The 21639-nt window shown below is 34.2% G+C and overlaps 1 protein-coding gene across 1 annotated transcript in view; it reads right to left on the reverse strand.

The window, feature by feature from the left end:
* Positions 1-363: 363 nt before the first annotated feature.
* The window catches only part of LOC113611078 (ephrin type-A receptor 5), a 44240-nt gene continuing 22964 nt past the window's right edge, over positions 364-21639 (reverse strand). Inside the window, exons 7-9 of the mRNA XM_027089645.1 lie at positions 12054-12247; positions 8400-8555; positions 364-822 (exon numbers count right to left, since the gene is read on the reverse strand). Of these exons, the coding sequence (XP_026945446.1) occupies positions 717-822; positions 8400-8555; positions 12054-12247 (456 nt within the window). The 3' untranslated portion in view covers positions 364-716. The remainder of the gene's footprint in view (positions 823-8399; positions 8556-12053; positions 12248-21639) is intronic.

Here is a 21639-nt window from a genome sequence, read left to right on the forward strand (position 1 = left end):
AGAAGATATCTATTTAGAAATTATCTAACCATATTGCTCTTCAATACACTTATGTAGACAATTAAGACTTGAAGTTTGAAGTAAACTTCAGTAAACTGCAGCTTTTGTTAGCCCACAAATGGCTATAAAACTTTTTCTTTCAAACAGATTCTTGGAAATTTTGAAAAGGGCTGCCTTCTTTCTATAAAGGTGCTATAGGGGCTTCCCTGGTGGCACAGTGGTTGAGAGTCCGCTTGCCGATGCGGGGGACACGGGTTCGTGCCCCGGTCCGGGAAGATCCCACATGCCGCGGAGCGGCTGGGCCCCTGAGCCATGGCCGCTGAGCCTGTGCGTCCGGAGCCTTTGTGAGAGGGGCCAGCATACCGCAAAAAAAAAAAAAAAAAAAAAAAAAGGTGCTATATATAGTTATATATTTCATGTATAAAATTTTGTAGAAGTAGTGAGAAGGATTTTGTTGTAATATAAGATAATGTTTAGCCTCATGTTCTTATTCCATGCAGGTTATATTTGCTTCATGAAAAATGAAGATATTGAGAGGAAGATAAAGAGATTTTAGTAAAACACTGATCACAAATTCTGTGGCTGAAACAAACGCTTTCTTAAGGTTTAGAAATCACTGAGTTTTCCCTTTTACCCCCTTTTTTGTTAAAATAAATCTCAGGGCTTGTTTACAAAGTGCAGAATCATTCACTTGACGAAGTGACAATTAACTGAAGTTACAATGGCACCATCCTGTTGACCAGCTGCACCTTCATTTCTTGAAGGCTGTTCATAATCTTCTTCTGGTGACCAACAAGAGTCACTCCAAGCCGTCTCAAATCCCTGCATGAAGAAAGCACACATTGGATGTATGTATTGATTCAATTTGTAGCACACCTCAATATTTCACGCTGGCAAAGAGGCAAACATTTTGCAGAAACTAATTAGATTACAGTCCCAATTTAGACATACAGGGTCCAGTTTTCAAAAGCAGGCTCTAAAATTGTACCTGAAAATCTGTCTGCAGTCAAAGATATATTTACAACAAGGAGTGATATATTATACATTTGCCACCCTTTTTGGACATGATTATTTTGGTGGCACAGAGCAATGAAAAAACAAATTTACACATGCTTACCAATAAATATTTAAATTAAAGGGTACAATTTCATTGAACGGTTTTGAAAATATGAACCTATAATATGAACAAGCACTTTTTTTTTTTTTTGCTAAAAGAAGTGAGCATAAAATATACTTTTAAAAATTTCATAGCTAAGCAGTTGAAGACCAAACTTTTCAAATGACTCAGTGCAATCATCTTCTATAACAGATATCTTTAGGGGATAATCAGCACTACATTGCTCTTATAACACTTACAAATATTTTATTTTTTACTTGGAACCCAAAGTAGAGGAGCTTTCTTCCTTTATCAAATACATCTAGGCTCTATTGGCATTTAGAGCATTCTGAAGATTACACGCTATCAAGCAGTCTTTTTAACCAAGATGCTCTCATACTGTTTCTTTTAAACAAGCTTATTATTCAAAAGAAAACTACAAATGTTTAGATTCCTAAACTACTAGAATATAATGGAGCTCAAGGCCAGTGCTCATGGTTTTTAAATGTTATTTCATAGGATATTCAGGAATTCTATTTTCCCAAAATATGCATTTGGCAAATATAATAATTCAGGTACATTTGGCAAATAATAACGTTGATTATAAAAAATGAGCATTAACAATTCAAGATTTTTAAATGACAAGGGATGTTTGGTATGTTAGATTTTTTAGATAATTACTCTATTTAACACATTATGCTAAAAGTAGAATATTTTTGCATTCAGTAAGTGCATCAATTTCAGATTGTCTTAGAATTCTTTAGAATTGGACACAATGACACTAGAATTATTATATGTAAAATTGAATAGTTTTGGAAGATCAAAGAAATCTCTTAATTATCAGAGGATACAAATTGAATAAAAGGGTATTTAACCTCCATGTGTATTATTATTGGAAATAATTATTTATCTAAATAATATCTTAGGTGTCTTTTTCTATTTATGTTTTCTTGATTTCTTATGAGAGTTTTAGCAAATGGCAAATAGCTAAAAAAAAAAGAAAAAAGCAATCACTTGGCTAGATAACACAGCCAGTCTTAGCAGAACCGGGACTAAAACCAGGAATCTGACACCAAAGTCCATACTCTTAATTTCTCATTTCTCTGAGATATAATTTTGAGCAAAGAACTTTAAATTACATGTAATTATTTATTCACCTGTAAAATGAGAACTCTGTATATATAACATCAAATATCCAAAATTCTATAAGAAAGAAGATATCTAATAAAGGAAACCAAACACTTACTTCTTTGACTGAAGCTATGGAAACACAATCTATAGAAGTATACTTCATGGCAACTACAGTTATGGGCTGTATAACTAATACTCATGTTTCCACATGTAATTTATGCATCATGAATTGTGAAGACAGGAGAATTCATGGGTGCTCACTACCAAACTTAGGACCTAAGTCAGGAGAAAAGAGTCTAAAATTTCTTAAACTGAAAGCAATCGACCTCTACTAGAGAATGTAAATAATTAGTACTTGAAATAAAGTTTAAAACATATGTTTTATCACATGCTTTATAAATCTACAGGTGATTCTGACAAATTCAGATTTGAAAGTACTGATTTAATATATACATACTTAAACTGCACAATTCATATGGCCAACCCAATTAATATGAATGAGGCTTTGAAAATAGCTATTACAGTTTATTCTGAAAGACCTGAAAAAATTTTACAGGTTTTCCTGCTCAAACAGGGTGGACTTTGCATATACAATATCAAAACCTTAATTTGAAGTGTGTATCTATGGCGGGGGGCATGGGTGTATGCGTGTATGTATTCCATATTCCAACTCTTGGTTGTTTTGTCTAACTCATGAAATCATTAGTTTGACTTATTTTTGTTTCCACTGTCTTAACCTGTTATTATATTATATGTAAGTATAACCTCATTCTCTGCAAATAACCACAAGAAAGACTCTGGTTCAGTGCTTTGGGAATTTAAATTTTTTGTGGCATCTATATCATGCTAAAGAATGAATGCTTTAAGGAATTGTATTGGATTAATACAGTTATAGAGTTTGTGTTTACAGGCAAATAAAACCTGTCCTTCTTCAGAACATTTCATATATCTAGATTTTAAATTAAATTTGGTTGAATTTTCCCAAGCATAAAATTTTATTTAGGATCATCTTATGATCTGATTATCCCCTAAGATTCATACGGAAGGTCAGACCACTGAAATTCTCTCTCTCCTTCTTCCTCTCTCTCCCTCCATCTCACCTCCCACCTTTACCCCTCCTTCCATGGGATAAACGGAATTATGAGAACACAGCATTGAGTTTTACATACTGCCATAAATTATGTCTTTAATGGAATGCTGTTGTTTTTAAAATCTGATCTGTCATTTCAAAAGCTGTCAAATTAATGTGCAGAGATTTAGAAAGTAGCATTTATAATGCATGCAATATACATTTACCTTTATACAATGTGATTTACAGTTAAAAAGTGGGCAGAAATAAGATTATTAATGCAGTTAAACTTGTTCTCAGCAGCAAAGTAGTTTCTTTAAAAATCCCATTTATTATTTTTCTAATAATACTACAAATGAGAATTAAAAAGGTATTAGAAAAACGTTTCTAATAAAGGCTAAGTAACTTTATTCCAATATTGATAAGTACATTAAAGTATTTTCTTTTATGTAGTTTTGTCTCACACTTTTGTGATTTCCAACAATTTCCATTTTACTCCTTAAAGTACATATTAAATGGTCAATTTAACAGTAATAATGTGAAAGAAATTTGATAAAAACTGAAGTATTTTACATTTCATGATGAAGGTGCTGCTCTATTTGCAATGATTTTTGAAAAACTAACTTGAAAATGGTTTAAGATGTATTTTACTACTTCATTTTTCTATATAGGAATTTTTGTAGCAAGGCAAAGTTTTAGGTGTGTCCCCTTTACAAATATTATACTAATTTTTATCATGACCACGTGTAATCTTAAGTAATACCCAAAGCCAATTCTAATGATGATAAACTATATTTCAGCATAGGCCTATGAATCTAAACATGATGAGAATAGTATTGTTACATAAAAAATGATTTGGATTTTGTCAACAGCATGGTTAGTTTTAGAAACGCTGCAAATATAATGAATTGCCATTGTTGTGATGACATTCCAATCTTTTTTTCAAATGTTATTCCATAATATTAAATAATGGAAAACACTGATATTATGGTGCTAAAATGGCAGAATGAAAAATGGAGAATAACGAGAGGTGTTTAGTTGATATTGGAGCCAGCTCTTGATTATTCAGGATGTAGTTCATCCACTTGTAGAGGAAACATTCCCTTACATTCTTCTCCCTTCTGCTTTACACACCTTTTAGCCATATCATTGGTACTTAGCCCCACCAACACTGGCTGGATAGGAGAAGGGAGAAGAGAGTTTAATGAATATTCACTAAATTTCAGTGCTTATTCTTTTTGTCATAGTTTTATTATGCAGTTGTATGTTTGGACTTCTTTGGTTCACTTAAAGAATCCTGATAATCATTATCTATGTACTGTACAAGATAAATATACATATATTTGGCAAGAGAGAACTTAACCATGACCTGGCTATGTTTTTCAATGGTTGAGACCTTGTGAGGGTTACACTAGACATTTTAGCTTACTTATGTAGAGCACAGAGGATAGTAAGCACTCCTATGTGTATTTTAGGCATATAATAAATTATGCATAATGATAAGTTAAATTTATTTGAATTAGTGTGCACAAATTTTGGCTCTAGATTTGTGACACTTTCCTTTAAAATATTTTAATATTTTAAGACCCTATTTTAATAAATGATACTAATAGGAATCTCTTCAGCTTACATACAATTGATATAATATTTAAGTTCATTGGACTTTGCTCATTTTCTGAATAATCAAAAGTTGACAGTACTGGTCTGACAAGTTTAAAAAACAGCTGTAATACTGTCCTTAATTCAAATCTTTGGATTCATTTTGCAACTCACCTCAAGCTCACAATTCCCCCTATCGACCATAACTCACTGCACTTAAACACCATAGTACAGATTGCATCATTACTGCTACAACAATTGTTCTAATATGAGTACTGTTCACAGAACAGCAAAGTTTAGGCACAGTGATCAGCAGACAGAAACATCTAAGGTTGAAAGCCACTTTCATTGAACACATTTTAACTCTAAGATCTTGAAATATTTCATTTCTATTCCACATCAAGCCATACGTGTATGTGCTGGCAAAAACAAAAAACATAAATAAAATTAAAACTTTATGACGGAAATTTTCACCAAAGTATGTGGTTCTGAAAAACTGTAATTGTTTACTCTTCCTTATTCTAAACCCACCATGAGAACAAATTTAATGGCACAAATTATAGCATATTTTTCTTATGTAGGTATATGGCAGTTTGATCTTTTGCTTTATATTAATTAATTTTATTTTTTTCTAAGCATTTATTACAGGTATGAATATTTCTTCCATTTCTCAGTTTCTATTATACTCTGGCAATAATACTGACACTAATATCTTATTTTATTATAGTATTATACAGGCTACATAAAATTATTGTTTAGATATAGGCAAAGACTATGTATATATAAATCATTAAGTAGTTAAGAGTTTGTCTTTACTGATATTCCAGTTCCTTTGCCATAGTCTTTAATAATGACTGACTTTTTTTGGTGAAAGTCTAGCAAAATGCATAGATAATTTTGTTTCTTATATTTCTGACCAAACAAGTAACTGATAACCCACTCTTTTGTGAGTTATTTAACATAATATTTTGATAAATATGTTCTTACTAATAGGAAAAAAATATGCTCAAAAACACAATAAACAGGACTTCCCTGGTGGTGCAGTGGTTAAGAATCCACCTGCCAATGCAGGAGACATGGGTTCAATCCCTGGTCTTGGAAGATCCCACATGCCACGGAGCAACTAAGCCCATGTGCCACAACTACTGAGCCTGCACTCTAGAGCCCTCAAGCCACAACTACTGAGCCCGTGTGCCACAACTACTGAAGCCCGTGTGCCTAGAGCCCATACTCCGCAACAAGAGAAGCCACTGCAATGAGAAGCCTGCACACCACAATCAAGAGTAGCCCCTGCTCGCCGCAACTAGAGGAAGCCCACGTGCAGCAATGAAGACCCAACTCGGCCAAAAATAGTAAATAAAAAATAAATAAATTTATTAAAAAAAATCAGTCCTCCAATTCAAATATTTAAAAAAAAAACAAACAAAAAACCCCACAGTAAACAAGATGACATGTATTTAAAAGGTGTTGGACTCTCCAATAAATCAGCTTCACTGAGGTTAAGGTTGGCTGGCTCAGTTCCTAGTAAGGAATGTGTTATTATGGTCCCAAGCAAATGACACATGGTGACCAACATTCTCTGAACAGGAAGATGTTGGTAAGTCTCTTAATTTCACCTTACTCTTCTGGTCAGAGTAAATAAATTAAAACATAAAATATCTGACAGAAGGCAATATAACAGGAGGCAACAAGCTACCAAAGTAACAGAGAGAGAAGAAATTGAACCAAGTAGAGAAGAACTGACCAGACAAAAATACTGGAAAAGAGAAATGAGTTGCAGACCATCATAAGATGATAGAAGAAGCTATTAGGGCTTGAAAGAAAACATACAAAATGAGAGAGTTTAGAGATAGAAGGGAAAATAGGAAAGTAAAGAGAAAGGAATTAAAAGAAATAAGAAAAAGTGAAACCATAATTCTAAAACACTCAACATATTTACAGTATTTGGGGGCCCCAAAGAAAGTAAAACAGAGGTAGTTAATGCAAAAGCCATTACTGGTGATTATAACTATTCTCTGAAGGGAGAAACAAAAAAAGTAGTGGATATAAATATATACATGTATATGTGCTATTTTAATAAAAAAAGAGACATCATTTAATGCAAATAGTTTTATTATATATTTACAAGTAATCTGACATCGGGTAGAAGAAATACCTACAGTATCATTTTAATATAAAATGACAAATGACTTTAATAAATTAAAATGACCATTTTTACAGAAAAATTAAAGAGCAATCATGTAAAAATAGTTTTAAATTATCAGTAAAATTTTCCATTTATTATTTTAAGTATAGCACAGATGAGTTTTTTGAGTGTCCAAAGAAATAATGGGCAAAGTATATGTGTCATCAAATATATATGATTTAGTGGTGATGGTGAAAATGAGATTCAATAAATTAAGATAGCCAGCTGAGTGGTGATTTTAGGTCCTTTTAGCTATAGTTATGGAGAAGAGAAATGCTGAGAGAATATGACATTAATTGGTGATAAATGAAGGTACCCTGTTACCTTTTTGTGGATGGGCAGTGAATTCAATGAACCAGAGAATGCCAGAATAGAAATGGTGAGAACCAAGCATTCAGTGTTCATATTATGTGAAGTAATGGAAGAAGGTCTGTGGTTTAGTGCTTTAGAAGGTTCTACCATGTTTTAAACCTTACAACAATATTTTAACCTTTGAATTTGTAGGTAATTTGAACTAAGTTATCATTTTATTCACAGGTTAAAACATCATTCGTGTTAATGTAATCTAGATGTAACCACCATAACAACAGTTAATTTTCACAAATAACAAATATTAGGCTAAAGTAATTACACATACAGAGTATATAATAAGATACAAACAACTTACAAGAATTCAATATTTAACTCTAGTGATTTTTATTTAATAAGATTTGATAAACTTTATCTTAAACGTGCAAACAGAAAAGGGCACAATTGGTTCCACTGAGATTGTACCAAATAACAAATCAGAGGCAGGATCTAATATATCCTTGGATTGCAAGAATATAATATGCACCACTTAGAGAGTAAACAAGATTCCTGCCTGGGAAGCTTTGCTTAAGGTGATGTTACCTGGGTATTCATCAGAGCCAAAATTTAAGAGTATGTTTTGTTGTTATTTAGGGCTAGCCACACCAATTGTGCTTACAGTTTGTTTTGTTTTGTATTTACATTCATATAACATAGGTATCAGTATAAAAACTGTCAAGAAAACATCTTTTCCACAACACAAAGTACCAGTATTTTGCCAAGGAGATGTTATTCCAATTATTCAAATATGCAAATGTTATTTGTTTGAAGTAAAGAAGCAAAGATACTGGCCACAAGTAGCATTAACCATGCAGTTGTTAACAATACAGGCTAAAAATGAAGAGGCTTCTTTGAAAGCTGCCATACATGGACAAAGGTTAACTGATTTCCCTTGACCTCATCCAGATTGGTTTCTGAACAATTTTTCTCACCCCAGCAATTATGTAAAAATTATCAGAAAAATTACTCACTCCAAGGTCACCTGAGCCACAGCGTCCATTGAACTGTATCCATTTTCCATGAAAATCTCTGTATATCGGCCCATTTTGATTGCTTCTAGCCATTCACCTACTGATCTGTAGGCCCCAGACCCCAGTGAGCCATGTTCTGCTAACAAATTAGGTACTCTAAAACACATAAAACACAAATATTAAAAGTAACATTTAAACTCTTTTGTAACAAATTATATTGTAATATTAGCTCATAATCAATGGATCTTTGAGTCTATAAGTATATTTATAATAGAAAAATATACAAATGCTAACAAGGAAGAAAGTAATTCAAAATACAGAACACAAAACAATCTGCTCAGATTTTTTCTATCGATAGTTAATGATGACTTATAATGGCTTGATATGTACATTAGCTAAAAATTCCATGTAGTAATTTAGATGTATTTACTTCCTAAAGCTGTTTTGTTTGTAAAAATAATATAGAAAATGCTACCGAATAGAGATATGCAGGATAATTTGTGTAAAGCCAATTGCTTCTAGACTTCACTAGAGAAACTCATGCTCATTTAAGCTACTTTCCCAGGAGACCAGAAGTTAGTTATCCTTTATATTATGCTCTTACATATACAGGGGTGCTTGTTAATTCACCTAATTACTGGTTAATTCCAGTAGTGGAACTGGAAAGCAAAATGTAACCCCCAATACATAAGAAAACTGAATAGAATTAATCAAACCATGTGATGCTCTTAACTATACTAAATTTATACACTTTGGCCAATAATATATGATATGATAATGATGATGAGGAAGATGATAATTCCTAGAAAGGTATCCTAAGGAAATAATCAGGAAAAATGGCAAAAAGTACATGTGCACATTTTTGCTAATGAAAGTAAACATCAAAAGCAATTTAAATGTCCATCAGTGAGAGTTTACTTAAGTACATTTCAACCATAAGATATAGGACAAATACCTTTCTTACTACTCATGTTCTCTGTACTTTCTCACATCCCATTTACACTTCAACCTACTTCAGTGTAGTTTCTTCCACACCAATTCTGTAAAAATTGCTCTGGTTAAGGTGAGCAATGACCTCGATTTTATCAAAATCTGTGAAGATTTTCCAATATGTAAGATGACTGACCTTTCAGAAACATTCAACAATCACCACTACCACCTCCCTCTTGAAATATTACCTTACCTCAACCTTTTTTGAATCATTGTTCTCTCTTTTGTGGCTACCATAACACTGTATGTGTCTCTTCAATCTCCTTTGCTTGCTTCTTTGTCTGACTTTAAAATTTGGAGGTAGCCAGGACATGGCTCTATATCTTGTCTACTCAGGCTATAACTTTATTCTACTTTAGGCAGTTTTACCCACTTTCATAGCATCTATTTTTCTCCGATTTTCATCTCCTGCCTAAATCTCTCATATATTCATATGCTTACTTCATGTCTCCATTAGTTCCTGGGATTCTCATCACAACATGTCCAAAGCCACACTACTCATCTTCTCCACATCCAGTTCTTCCTGAAGTTCTCGTCTTTATACTCTATGATACAATAGTCTGCTCCTTCCTCGTTTTCAGTCCCCTCACAATCTATAATTGTGTGTACTATCCATTCGACTTCCAATATATTGCAAATCTGACCATTTCTATTTAATTTGTCACCACCTTAGTTCAAGACATCATCATGTCTTACCTGCACAAGCACTCTAGCTCATAGTTATTCTGCTAAATTCTACTCACTTTCACAATGTTTTTATTTTGTTTATCTCTCTCTCCCACAACTGTGTGTTGCTCAATGTTGTATATTCAGCACCTAGCCCACAGCATGACACAGAGTAGACACATGAATATTTATTGGAGGAATAAGTGGACATTTGGTAGTAATTTGTAGCCATTAAACAGTACAGTCAAAGATTTGTTGAAGATAGAATGGAGTATAGAATCTGGAAGTTGAGATTATAGAAGATTTGCAATTTTTGGTAATAACAAAGTCTAGAATATGACTATGAAAAGGAGTTCAAGGTGGGCTAGAGACCAAAATCATTGAAGGGGAAAATTTCAAGTATTGAGAGATATTTGAATATCATCTACATGGTTACTCAAATCACCTAGTTTTGTGACATGGGTTGGGATAGAGAGAAAGAGACAGTGAATCAGGAACTAACACCTTCTAGAACCAGGATTTGTAGATGACTGAATAAAGATGGGGTAGTGAGAGATACAGTCCTCCCCCAGTATCTACAGGGGATTGGTTCCAGGACCCCGCCCTCCACCCCATGGATACCCAAAACTATGGATGCTCAAGTCCCTTATATAAAATGGTGTAGTACAGTCGGCTCTCCACATCTGCACATACAGAGGACCAACTGTATAGTCTTAAGCTAAATCTATTTAAATGAAACCTAGCAAGCTGAATTCTACATAATACATACAAGGAAGTATGAAAGTTCTTTGGAGATTTTAAAGCTGCTCTCAAGCTATAATGATGCTGCTGATATAAATTAATACAATTTAGAACATAAAAATATATTTTTATGATTTCCTTTCCTTATATCCATTTGTGACAACTTAACATAACTCAGACAAGTAGATGAGAGAAACACAATATTTTAGATGACAATAAACAATTTAAAGCACTTATTTTGGGAACAACATAAGGAATGATCTCTAAGATGCATTCTCCAGTTGCTACCATAGAAAGTTAATGATGCCTGAACAGAGTTTGAAGATTCATTCCTCATTTATATTAAAAAATGACTTTTTGCCTAGTAAACAAATGTTATACCAGAATCATAGAACTTATGTAACTTTATCAACAAATTGTTTCTCATTTAGTTCATACTATGGGCAGCCAATTCAGTTACCAGCAGGATACCTTTTCTTGTGGAGATAGACAACTGTCTTATATATAGTGAAAATAACAATTGGGTAAATTTTCTAGTACAGAATCAAACTGATTTATTTTTTGAGAGGATAATTTTGTAATTTTTCAGGTAAAAGAGGTAAGAATGCTTTATATAATGTAACATTATTTAAATGCATTCACATGCATTCAGAAAAGTTTAAAAAATGCTCATTTGTTCACACAAATTTTTTCCACAAGATTACTCATTTATTATTTTTAAGTCCTGTTCATACTATGCAGTAAATGATTATCCAAATATCTGTACTCAACTGGAAAAGGAGTTGTTGATATTCATAAAATATGACAGGTGGTGAAATCTATTCTAAGGAAATCAAAGAGTAATTGTTGTTATATATCTCCTGTTTAAAATTATACCAGTGCTTAATTGGCTTTTACCCATCATCTTATAATCTTATTTTCCCCCATCCAAACCTATGTGGGGTCCAAAGCACCTGAAAATACACATATTTGGGGATTTTTTAAAATGCTACCTGAATCTGGCTATAGTTAACATTTACCTGAAACTGGTAGGTTAGACTATTAGATTAGGTACAGGTGTTTTAAAGTATAATTTAACCATTTATATTTCACTCATTATAAAAGAATAACATTATGCAAAAACCATATTCAAATAAATTAGTGTAATATAGGTTCATAGGCTAGCATGTGTACACAAATAATTTCATTAACTTGATATTTGTGGCATCAATCTGAATTAGCAATATTCAGAAAAACCTCTCCAGACTGGCCTTGTACCTGCTTGATGCATTGACCAGCGTCTTCAAGCTACTTGGGTTACGGATCAGCTTGTCCAACATGTTGACGATTTCATCAAACTTGGGCCTGCTATTTCGGTCTTTCTGCCAGCAATCCAGCATTAATTGGTAGAGAGCAGCAGGACAGTCCATGGGGCTTGGCAGACGGTAGCCTTCCTCTACAGCTTTAATCACCTGTGTAAAGTGAAACAGAACCGGTCCCCCAAAGCCACAAATTTAGTACAGAATAGCTTGAGAAATTTCCTACTGTTCAGTTTGCATCCTTTCTTACTCTTACTCTTGCAGTAACAAGCAGCATAACTGTCTCTAACAACCTTGATTATTCCATTTGCTGCAAAATACAACAAAGAAAAAATATGCTATTGCACAATATAAAAAAAGATAGGCTTTCCTCACATATGGTAAAGAAAATAAATGGTAATCATCTTTACCTAAAATCTTGGTGTAGGGTGATTTGTAAAATTAATTGACATAAAAATAAACAGTTCATCTTTTATTTATCCTCGCATTCTGGAATCAAATGGAGATTAACTTTTCTAGTGGCCTCTCTGAAAAGTTAATGTCTTTTTAATGAAAAATTATGTGTAGAACAACATTTTTTAAAGTAATAGAACTGCAATTTTACTTCTAAAGAGACTTTTGGATGGCAAATGATGGATAAGTCAAAGGCTAAATTAGCATAAATGTCTTATGTATCATTTAATAATGTCAAGGTCTGGCTGTTTATTATCATCTACTGATTTCTGTCAGGAATTTGGAATGACTGTTTAGTAGTGCAGGCATTACAAAGATCATTGATTTTAAATGCAGCCACACATATGAGTATCAGTCTAATTGTGAGATTGTTTTATCAAAAACATTCTTAATGTTGCTGCTGCCATCAAAATGTCTAATTCCAGAAGAGTTCTGTCTATGCTACTGAACATAATAATACAACTTTTATTCAATTATTAAAATTTTAACATTTAAATGATAACCCAAACCAATAATAATGAGCATATTTCTCAAAATCCTATTTGAATAATTACTTAATGATTAAACTTAATTATATTTTTCAACAAGCACTTTAGATTTGATCTGAAAAATGGAAAAAATATGATGATTAGAATAGAATTTTTACCAAGATAATTTTGAAAGATTGTAGAGAAACCAGTTTCTCAATGATAAAGGAAATGACATCTGAACAAAAGTAGTGGCAGATGGAGAGATTTCGGAGACATTTATAACATAAGGGTAGAGGTGAGAGTAGAGAAAGTATTTGAGAGAAAACAAGTTCAAGTCTTTCACACCGGATGGTTGTTGTGATTAATTTTCGGTTAGCACATTCATGCGGGTGGGAAATGCTGACAGGTATAATTTGGGGCTTGTTTTATTTGAGGTGAGTAGGGAACCACAGATGGCAATCTACAGGAATCTGTCTGCAGTACAGGAGATATTTGAGCTGATAATAAATGTGAGGGTCATCAACGCTTGGTCACAGCTTGAAGTAGGGTATAGTTTATATCTCCCCGGGAAGGCATGAAATAAAGGTTCCTGAGAAGCACCAACAGTTAAGTTTGGGCAGAGAAATAAAAAGTACTCAAAGACTCTAAAAATAAACGGTCAGATAAATAACTGAATAACTATGAGCAAAATACCTGGGAGTCATCTACCACTTTAGTTGACTCAAAAACAATACATCTTTGTTATTATTATTTAATTTTATTTTCTGAACATCTTTATTGGGATATAATTGCTTTACAAGGGTGTGTTAGTTTCTGCTTTATAACAAAGTGAATCAGCTATACATATACATATATCCCCATATCTCCTCCGTCTTGTGTCTCCCTCCCACCCTCCCTATCCCACCCCTCTAGGTGGTCACAAAGCACTGAGCTGATCTCCCTGTGCTATGTGGCTGCTTCCCACTAGCTCTCTATTTTACATTTGGTAGCGTATATATATGTCCACGCCCCTCAAAAGTTAAAAGGCATAGAGGGAATTTTCCTCAACATAATAAAGGCCATACATGACAAACCCACAGCCAACATTGTTCTCAATGGTGAAAAGCTGAACCCATTTCCACTAAGATCAGGAACAAGACAAGGTTGCCCACTCTCACCACTATTATTCAACATAGTTTTGGAAGTTTTAGCCACAGCAATCAGAGAAGAAAAATAAATAACTGGAATCCAAATTGGAAAAGAAGAAGTAAAGCTGTCACTGTTTGTAGATGACATGATACTATATAGAGAGAATCCTAAAGATGCCACCAGAAAACTACTAGAGCTAATCAATGAATTTGGTAAAGTAGCAGGATACAAAATTAATGCACAGAAATCTCTGGCATTCCTATACACTAATGATGAAAAATCTGAAATTGAAATTAAGAAAACACTCCCATTTACCACTGCAACAAAAAGAATAAAATATCTAGGAATAAACCTATCTAAGAAGACAAAAGGTCTGTATGCAGAAAATTATAAGACACTGATGAAGGAAATTAAAGGTGATACAAATAGATGGAGAGATGTACCACGTTCTTGGATTGGAAGAATCAACATTGTGAAAATGGCTCTACTACCCAAAGCAATCTAGAGATTCAATGCAATCCCTATGAAACTACCACTGGCATTTTTCACAGAACTAGAACAAAACATTTTACAATTTGTATGGAAACACAAAAGACCGTGAATAGCCAAAGCAATCTTGAGAAAAAAATAAAAAACAGAGCTGGACGAATCAGGCTCCCAGACTTCAGATTATACTGCAAAGCTACAGTAATCAAGACAGTATGGTACTGGCACACAAACAGAAATATAGATCAATGGAACAGGATAGAAAGCCCAGAGATAAACCCACACACATATGGTCACCTTATCTTTGATAAAGGAGGCAAGAATATACAGTAGAGAAAAGACAGCCTCTTCAATAAGTGGTGCTGGGAAAACTGGACAGCTACATGTAAAAGAGTGAAATTAGAACACTTCCTAACACCATACACAAAAATAAACTCAAAATGGATTAAAGACCTAAATCTAAGGCCCAACACTATCAAAGTCTTAGAGGAAAACATAGGCAGAACACTCTATGACATCAATCACAGCAAGATCCTTTTTGACCCACCTCCTAGAGAAATGGAAATAAAAACAAAAATAAACAAATGGGACCTAATGAAACTTAAAAGCTTTTGCACAGCAAAAGAAACCATAAAGAAGACCAAAAGACAAACCTCAGAATGGGAGAAAATATTTGCAAATGAAGCAACTGACAAGGGATTAATCTCCAAAATTTACAAGCAGCTCATGCAGCTCAATATCAAAAAAAGCAAACAACCCAATCCAAAAACGGGCAGAAGACCTATATAGACATTTCTCCAAAGAAGATATACAGATTGCCAACAACCACATGAAAGAATGCTCAACATCATTAATCATTAGAGAAATGCAAATCAAAACTACAATGAGGTATCATCTCACACCAGTCAGAATGGCCATCATCAAAAAATCTAGAAACAATAAATGCTGGAGAGGGTGTGGAGAAAAGGGAACACTCTTGCACTGCTGGTGGGAATGTGAATTGGTTCAGCCACTATGGAGAACAGTATGGAGGTTCCTTAAAAAACTAAAAATAGAACTACCATACGACCCAGCAATCCCACTACTGGGCATATACTCTGAAAAAACCATAATTCAGTAAGAGTCATGTACCAAAATGTTCATTGCAGCTCTATTTACAATAGCCAGGACATGGAAGCAACCTAAGTGTCAATCGAAAGATGAATGGATAAAGAAGATGTGGCACATATATACAATGGAATATTACTCAGCCATAAAAAGAAATGAAATTGAGTTATTTGTAGTGAGGTGGATGGACCTAGAGTCTGTCATACAGAGTGAAGTAAGTCAGAAAGAGAAAAACAAATACATATTACTCAGCCATAGAAAGCAATGAAATTGAGTTATTTGTAGTGAGGTGGATGGACCTAGAGTGTGTCATACAGAGTGAAATAAGTCAGAAAGAGAAAAACAAATACCATATGCTAACACATATATATGGAATCTAAGAAAAAAAAAAGGTCATGAGCAACCTAGGGGCAAGACGGGAATAAAGACACAGACCTACTAGAGAATGGACTTGAGGATATCGAGAGGGGGGAAGGGATATCGGGAGGGGGGTAGGGTAAGCTGTGACAAAGTGAGAGAGTGGCATGGACATATATACACTACCAAACATAAAATAGATAGCTAGTGGGAAGCAGCCACATAGCACAGGGAGATCAGCTTGGTGCTTTGTGACCACCTAGAGGGGTGGGATAGGGAGGGTGGGAGGGAGGGAAATGCAAGAGGGAAGAGATATGGGAACATATGTATATGTATAACTGATTCACTTTGCTATAAAGCAGAAACTAACACACCATTGTTATGCAATTATACTCCAATAAAGATGTTAAAAAAAAGGCTATAACTATGTGATAGTGTCCGTAGAAAATATTTCAAAAACTATAACACATGCTTAACATATCTAATGCATTAAAATCTCATGCATATTGAGAAATAAAATAATAAAACAATAAAATGAAACGACAAATAAATAAGAAATAGGTACTAATCAAAAATTTACAAAAGGGCTTCCCTGGTGGCGCAGTGGTTGAGAGTCCACCTGCCGATGCAGGGGACACGGGTTCATGCCCCGGTTCGGGAAGATCCCACATGCCGCGGAGCAGCTGGACCCATGACCCATGGCCGCTGAGCCTGCGCGTCCGAAGCCTGTGCTCCACAGAGGGAGAGGCCACAAAAAAGAGAGGCCCGTGTACCGCAAAAAAAAAAAAAAAAAAAATTTACAAAAGAAAAAAATGCTAAATCGATTTTGAGAAATTATCACTAGTGATCAAATAAATGAATAGTAAAAATTAAAAGTACCATTTACACTCATATATTAATGGAAGCTCATTTATTTATTAATTTGCTTATTATAAGACTTCCCATTGTGGATAAGGACGGTGGTATTACCTTAATAATATATATGTACCAAAATTAAATGTTTTAGTATATTTTATATCATGAAATATTTAACTATGCAGTGAAAACAGTCATTCTTATTTACTTAAAACATGTTTTATAATGTGCTTTTCCCCAAAGCTGATACCAATTATGTCTATTTTTTTTCTTTAGCACCTATTTAAAAAAAATATTGTCTTTCCTTCATTGAGCAGCTAGTCTTATATGTGATTATGAAATGAATGAATTAAACCAATTCCTTAGTTTTAAAGGAATTAGTAAGTTATTTGATCTGAGAAATTATTTTCAGAATATATTACTTAACTTTATTTTCAGCTAAATTTTTATATATAAATATAATACTCTGTCTCTAAGTTAACTTAGAACTTGGCCCAGTAATTAGGTCATTGAATTTAATTCTAAATTAATGTTTAGAATTTATATTTAAAATAGATTTAGAGCTATAATTTTAGATTTTATATTTAGACATTTTGAAGTGATTTTTTTTTTTTTTTTCATTTTTACCTATTGTTCCTTTCATAGCTTGGGGGAGAAATGAATGGCATTAGTACTCTGGTGGTTTGTGAAATGCTGAAAATCTGCCAAAGTGCTATTTAGGCTGTTCATTTTACCATACAATTTGTAATGTATGGCCAATGAGTCATAATCTCAATTGACTTTGTTATTACGATTACCTTTGTTAATTGAGGTGGTTGAGATGAACGAAAGAAAAGAGAATAAAAATAAAAAGACAACCAGAATTTTTACAGACAATCTGGCATCATTTCAGATTTCTATATCTGAAATATTATCATAAGCTATGCATTTTCTTGGCATTGACATGTAAATCAATAGTCTGAACACAATTTAAAGAATGCTGCCTTTCCTTCCAATACATAAAACCCAACACTGAGCACCTAATAAGGCACTCTTCAGTGGGTGGTGACTCTGTTGGGCCCTTTCCATCATGCAAGGGTCATGGGCTCATCTTTCAGATACATATACCCATTCTGGTTTGCTTTTACCCACAGAGCCTCAGCTAGCATTATAAGGTTGGAATGTTTGATTCACAAACATGGACTCCCACCGAGCATATACCCTAACTAGAATATCCACCTCATAGTGAAGGATGTGTGAGCTAATCACATACTTAGTGATGTGCTCCTAAATATTAACAACTGGCTCTTCTCACAGTGAAAACAGATTTATAACATTTTCTCATTTATCTGACATAAATACTCGCTCCATGTCAACTGCAAGCTACCAACATAATCTCATTCAGGGAGAAATGTTCTGAAAATTCACCAGCTGATATGTGCTGGTTCCAGCAACCACTACACATAGTTCATCATCCAGAAGTGACTAGCCTCACAGAATGCTGGAAGGCCTTTTAAAGGCACAGCTGAAGCACCAACATGGAGGCAACACTTTGATAGGAGTAGGTGTCATTATTCAGGATGCAATTTATGTATTAAATCAATTAACTCAGAAACTTTTATATTGTGCTTCATTCCCAGTAACTCTTGCCAGGAGACAAATGGTTATAGCTGTAACCAGGCACTTTGGACTACTTGTGCCCAGGTACAAGCACAAGAGAAGGTGAGTCACCGTGATGGCCAAGGTTATTGATACTGAACAGCAGGAGGCATTTGAGCTGTTTTCACACAGTTGGGGTGGGGAGAAATTTGTGTGGAATCCAGGTAATACTCTAAGGGGCTCTCTTGTTACCCCTTTATAACAGCTGTGGCCAGAAAATGCCGACCCCCAAGAGTAAAGGATTGATTCCGTCTACCAGTTAAGCCACGATGATCTGCCAAGTTGTTGGTGATAGGAAGTCAGAATGGATAGTGGAGGAGGGAGAGGCTAAGGACCAGATGAGGTCCTGAGATCAGCTGAAGCTACAGAGGCTGCATTTCAGTCCATAACCTGCCTCTGCTGAATTTCCCTTCAGAAAGAAAACCCCACAGAACCATGGAACAGATGCTTCCTGAACCTGTGTGGAAAAGTTGCTCTGTGTTGCAAAAGGGGTGGAGCATAGCAACCTCGAGAATCTGTCTCTCATATCTTCACCTACAGGGATGGAAATTGATCTACAGTCTTTAACCCTAAAACCTCTAAAATCCATCATCACATTTACACCAAGGCCATGCTTTACATAGGTTACTCCCAGTCAATTACAGAATATGGTAGTGATAAGATAGGCACATTCCTATGAGACTCCTATAACAGGCAATGCTGGCTTGAGGACTCCTTGGTGGCCTTGGCAACCTCTCTTAGAAGTGCACTTCAGCCTCAGATGCTTGCCTCCAATCATCTTTCCTTTGATCTCTACTCTACCTGGGGTCAGATCTGTATCACAGTCTGACATCTCTCCCAGCTTCCTCTCATCCTTCATGTTTGTCCTCACAAGCAATTCCCTTTAATAATACTAATGTGTATGTAATTTCCTCATGGCATAGGCTTCTTGAAGGATTTAGACTAGCCCAGGCTCATTGGTATCATAGGTACTAAGATGCAAATTGTATGTATATTATCTACATTCATATTTAACACATATTTGCAAAATAGAAATCATATACACATTTTACAGGTGAAATAGGTGACATTCCAGAAGGTTAACTATTGCCCACATTCACATAAGTAACAAGTGGCAATGGAAAGATTCACATTTAAGTCTCTCTGGCATGCAGCTATGCGGTCTTTCTATCCTGGTGCTGAGTCACACTATTGAAATGAGAAATAATTGCCTCCCAAGAAAATAATTTGGGACAGGTATGGATATTACCTCACGGAATCAGATTTCTTGCACCATAAGAAAAAAATTAATACCCAGAATTAAAATGAGCTGTTTTGGAAGATAGTGCATTCTTTATATTCTTTATAACAGGAGGTGTGAAAGTGTAGGCTGAATAAGTGAGTGCCAGGAAATTTATAGGGAACCTTTGAGCATTAGCTGTGTGTTTTGATGAATTAGGTTCTATATAGAGTGTGAGTGCCTGTGTTGCTTGGTGTTTACTCAAAATTTCACAGATGAGTCCTTTAGTTACTATGAGATATGAAGCTTCACCCAAAGTGACTAGAGTTTAATAATATATTCCTGGAAATTAACTCAAATGCCATAGAAATAGTTCCAGATAGACCAATTTTCTTCCTAGGATTTTTTTTTCTGTCTCCAATAGCTATTAAAAATGTACTGAGTATGTCTTTTTCTTTGTATATCAATCTTAGATCAATAGAATTCCAGAGATTAAAGAGATCTTGGAAATCTGTTCAAGTCCATTGCCTTTGTAATCATTGAAACTGACTGAGAGTTATAGAATCAAAGATGATTCTATTCTTCCAATTTCAGATTTGTGTTTTAGTTGTTTTTAAACAACAAGGTATAGGAATTTTAGACTGCAGTATTGATATTTCTTTATGTCTCATTTTTTCCAAAGGGGTAAGAATTTCCATGAGGTTACCTACCAGTCCCTAAACTAATTACTTGCATCCAAGGACAGCATTATACTTAGAAGACCAAGAGAAAGGCAAACTCAGCACAAAGTGAGTTCACATCCTTCTGGAGTCAAAGTTTTTGCTGCCTTAAAAGTAAGATTTAGGCTGACAGAAATGGTACTAGAAACCTGAATGCCTAAAAAAAATTTTAAAAACAGATTACTTAAAACATTTTGAGTTTTTAAAACATTTTGTAATTTATGTGCTTAGTATACACTATGTATTCATACATTTCTGAATAAATACAAGAGAAAGACATTGTCACTAAATATAAAAATGCAATACAATGACATCTCTTCTTATTTTGTTTTTTATTTTAAGTTCTGAAAAATGTTGAGATTTAAAATGTTTGCTGTAAATAAAGAAGCTTCTACTGACTACAGGATGTTATCTTAGCTTCCCAAGCTTGAATCAGAGTTCATGGTCTGATATGTACCTAAAATCATCTTAATCATTTTAGTTTATTTTTATTATGTGTTGTTATGGCTTTTCTCTGTGATAACAGAGGCAATCCTAAACCAAAAAAAACCTACCGCAGCATTCTATCCCCCTGACACAGTGGAAGGTCTCCTCTGAGAGATTTAGATTATTCTGCATGTCTTGGTAATGTAACATTTTCATGGTGGCAAAGCCTTTTTAGAATCAGTATCTGGAATGTAGAGATGATGGGATACATCATTCAAAACTGCCAAATCAGTACTTCTATTTTGATTTCTGAGAATCTTTTTTCAAAAGAAATATTCAGTGATCATGATTTTCAAATACAGTAGATCTGTCATGTTTCTTAGATACAAATTTTGATGGAAATTGAGGCATACCAAACTTAATGCCATATCTAGAAACTAAATGCCACTAATGCTAGTAAACTTGCTGAGAAAATGCAAAGCATGTATTGGACCTTCTATTAAAGGCAGACATTTTAGAAAGATCTTTAACTGTAAAACATTTTTCTGTAAACCTCATTTAGATTCTTGGAAAACCCAGCCAATGCCAAAATATTAGTTTTTATTTTTATTATGTCCTAAAAATATTAGCACTTCCTTGTATTTTTCTAAATAGTTTGAAATAAAGTTATCTGAAAAAAGTATCAAG

This window comes from Aethalodelphis obliquidens, unplaced genomic scaffold (assembly GCF_003676395.1).
Source record: "Aethalodelphis obliquidens isolate GAN/ISIS:26980383/991018 unplaced genomic scaffold, ASM367639v1 scaffold67, whole genome shotgun sequence".
Classification (NCBI taxonomy): Eukaryota; Metazoa; Chordata; class Mammalia; order Artiodactyla; family Delphinidae; genus Aethalodelphis; species Aethalodelphis obliquidens.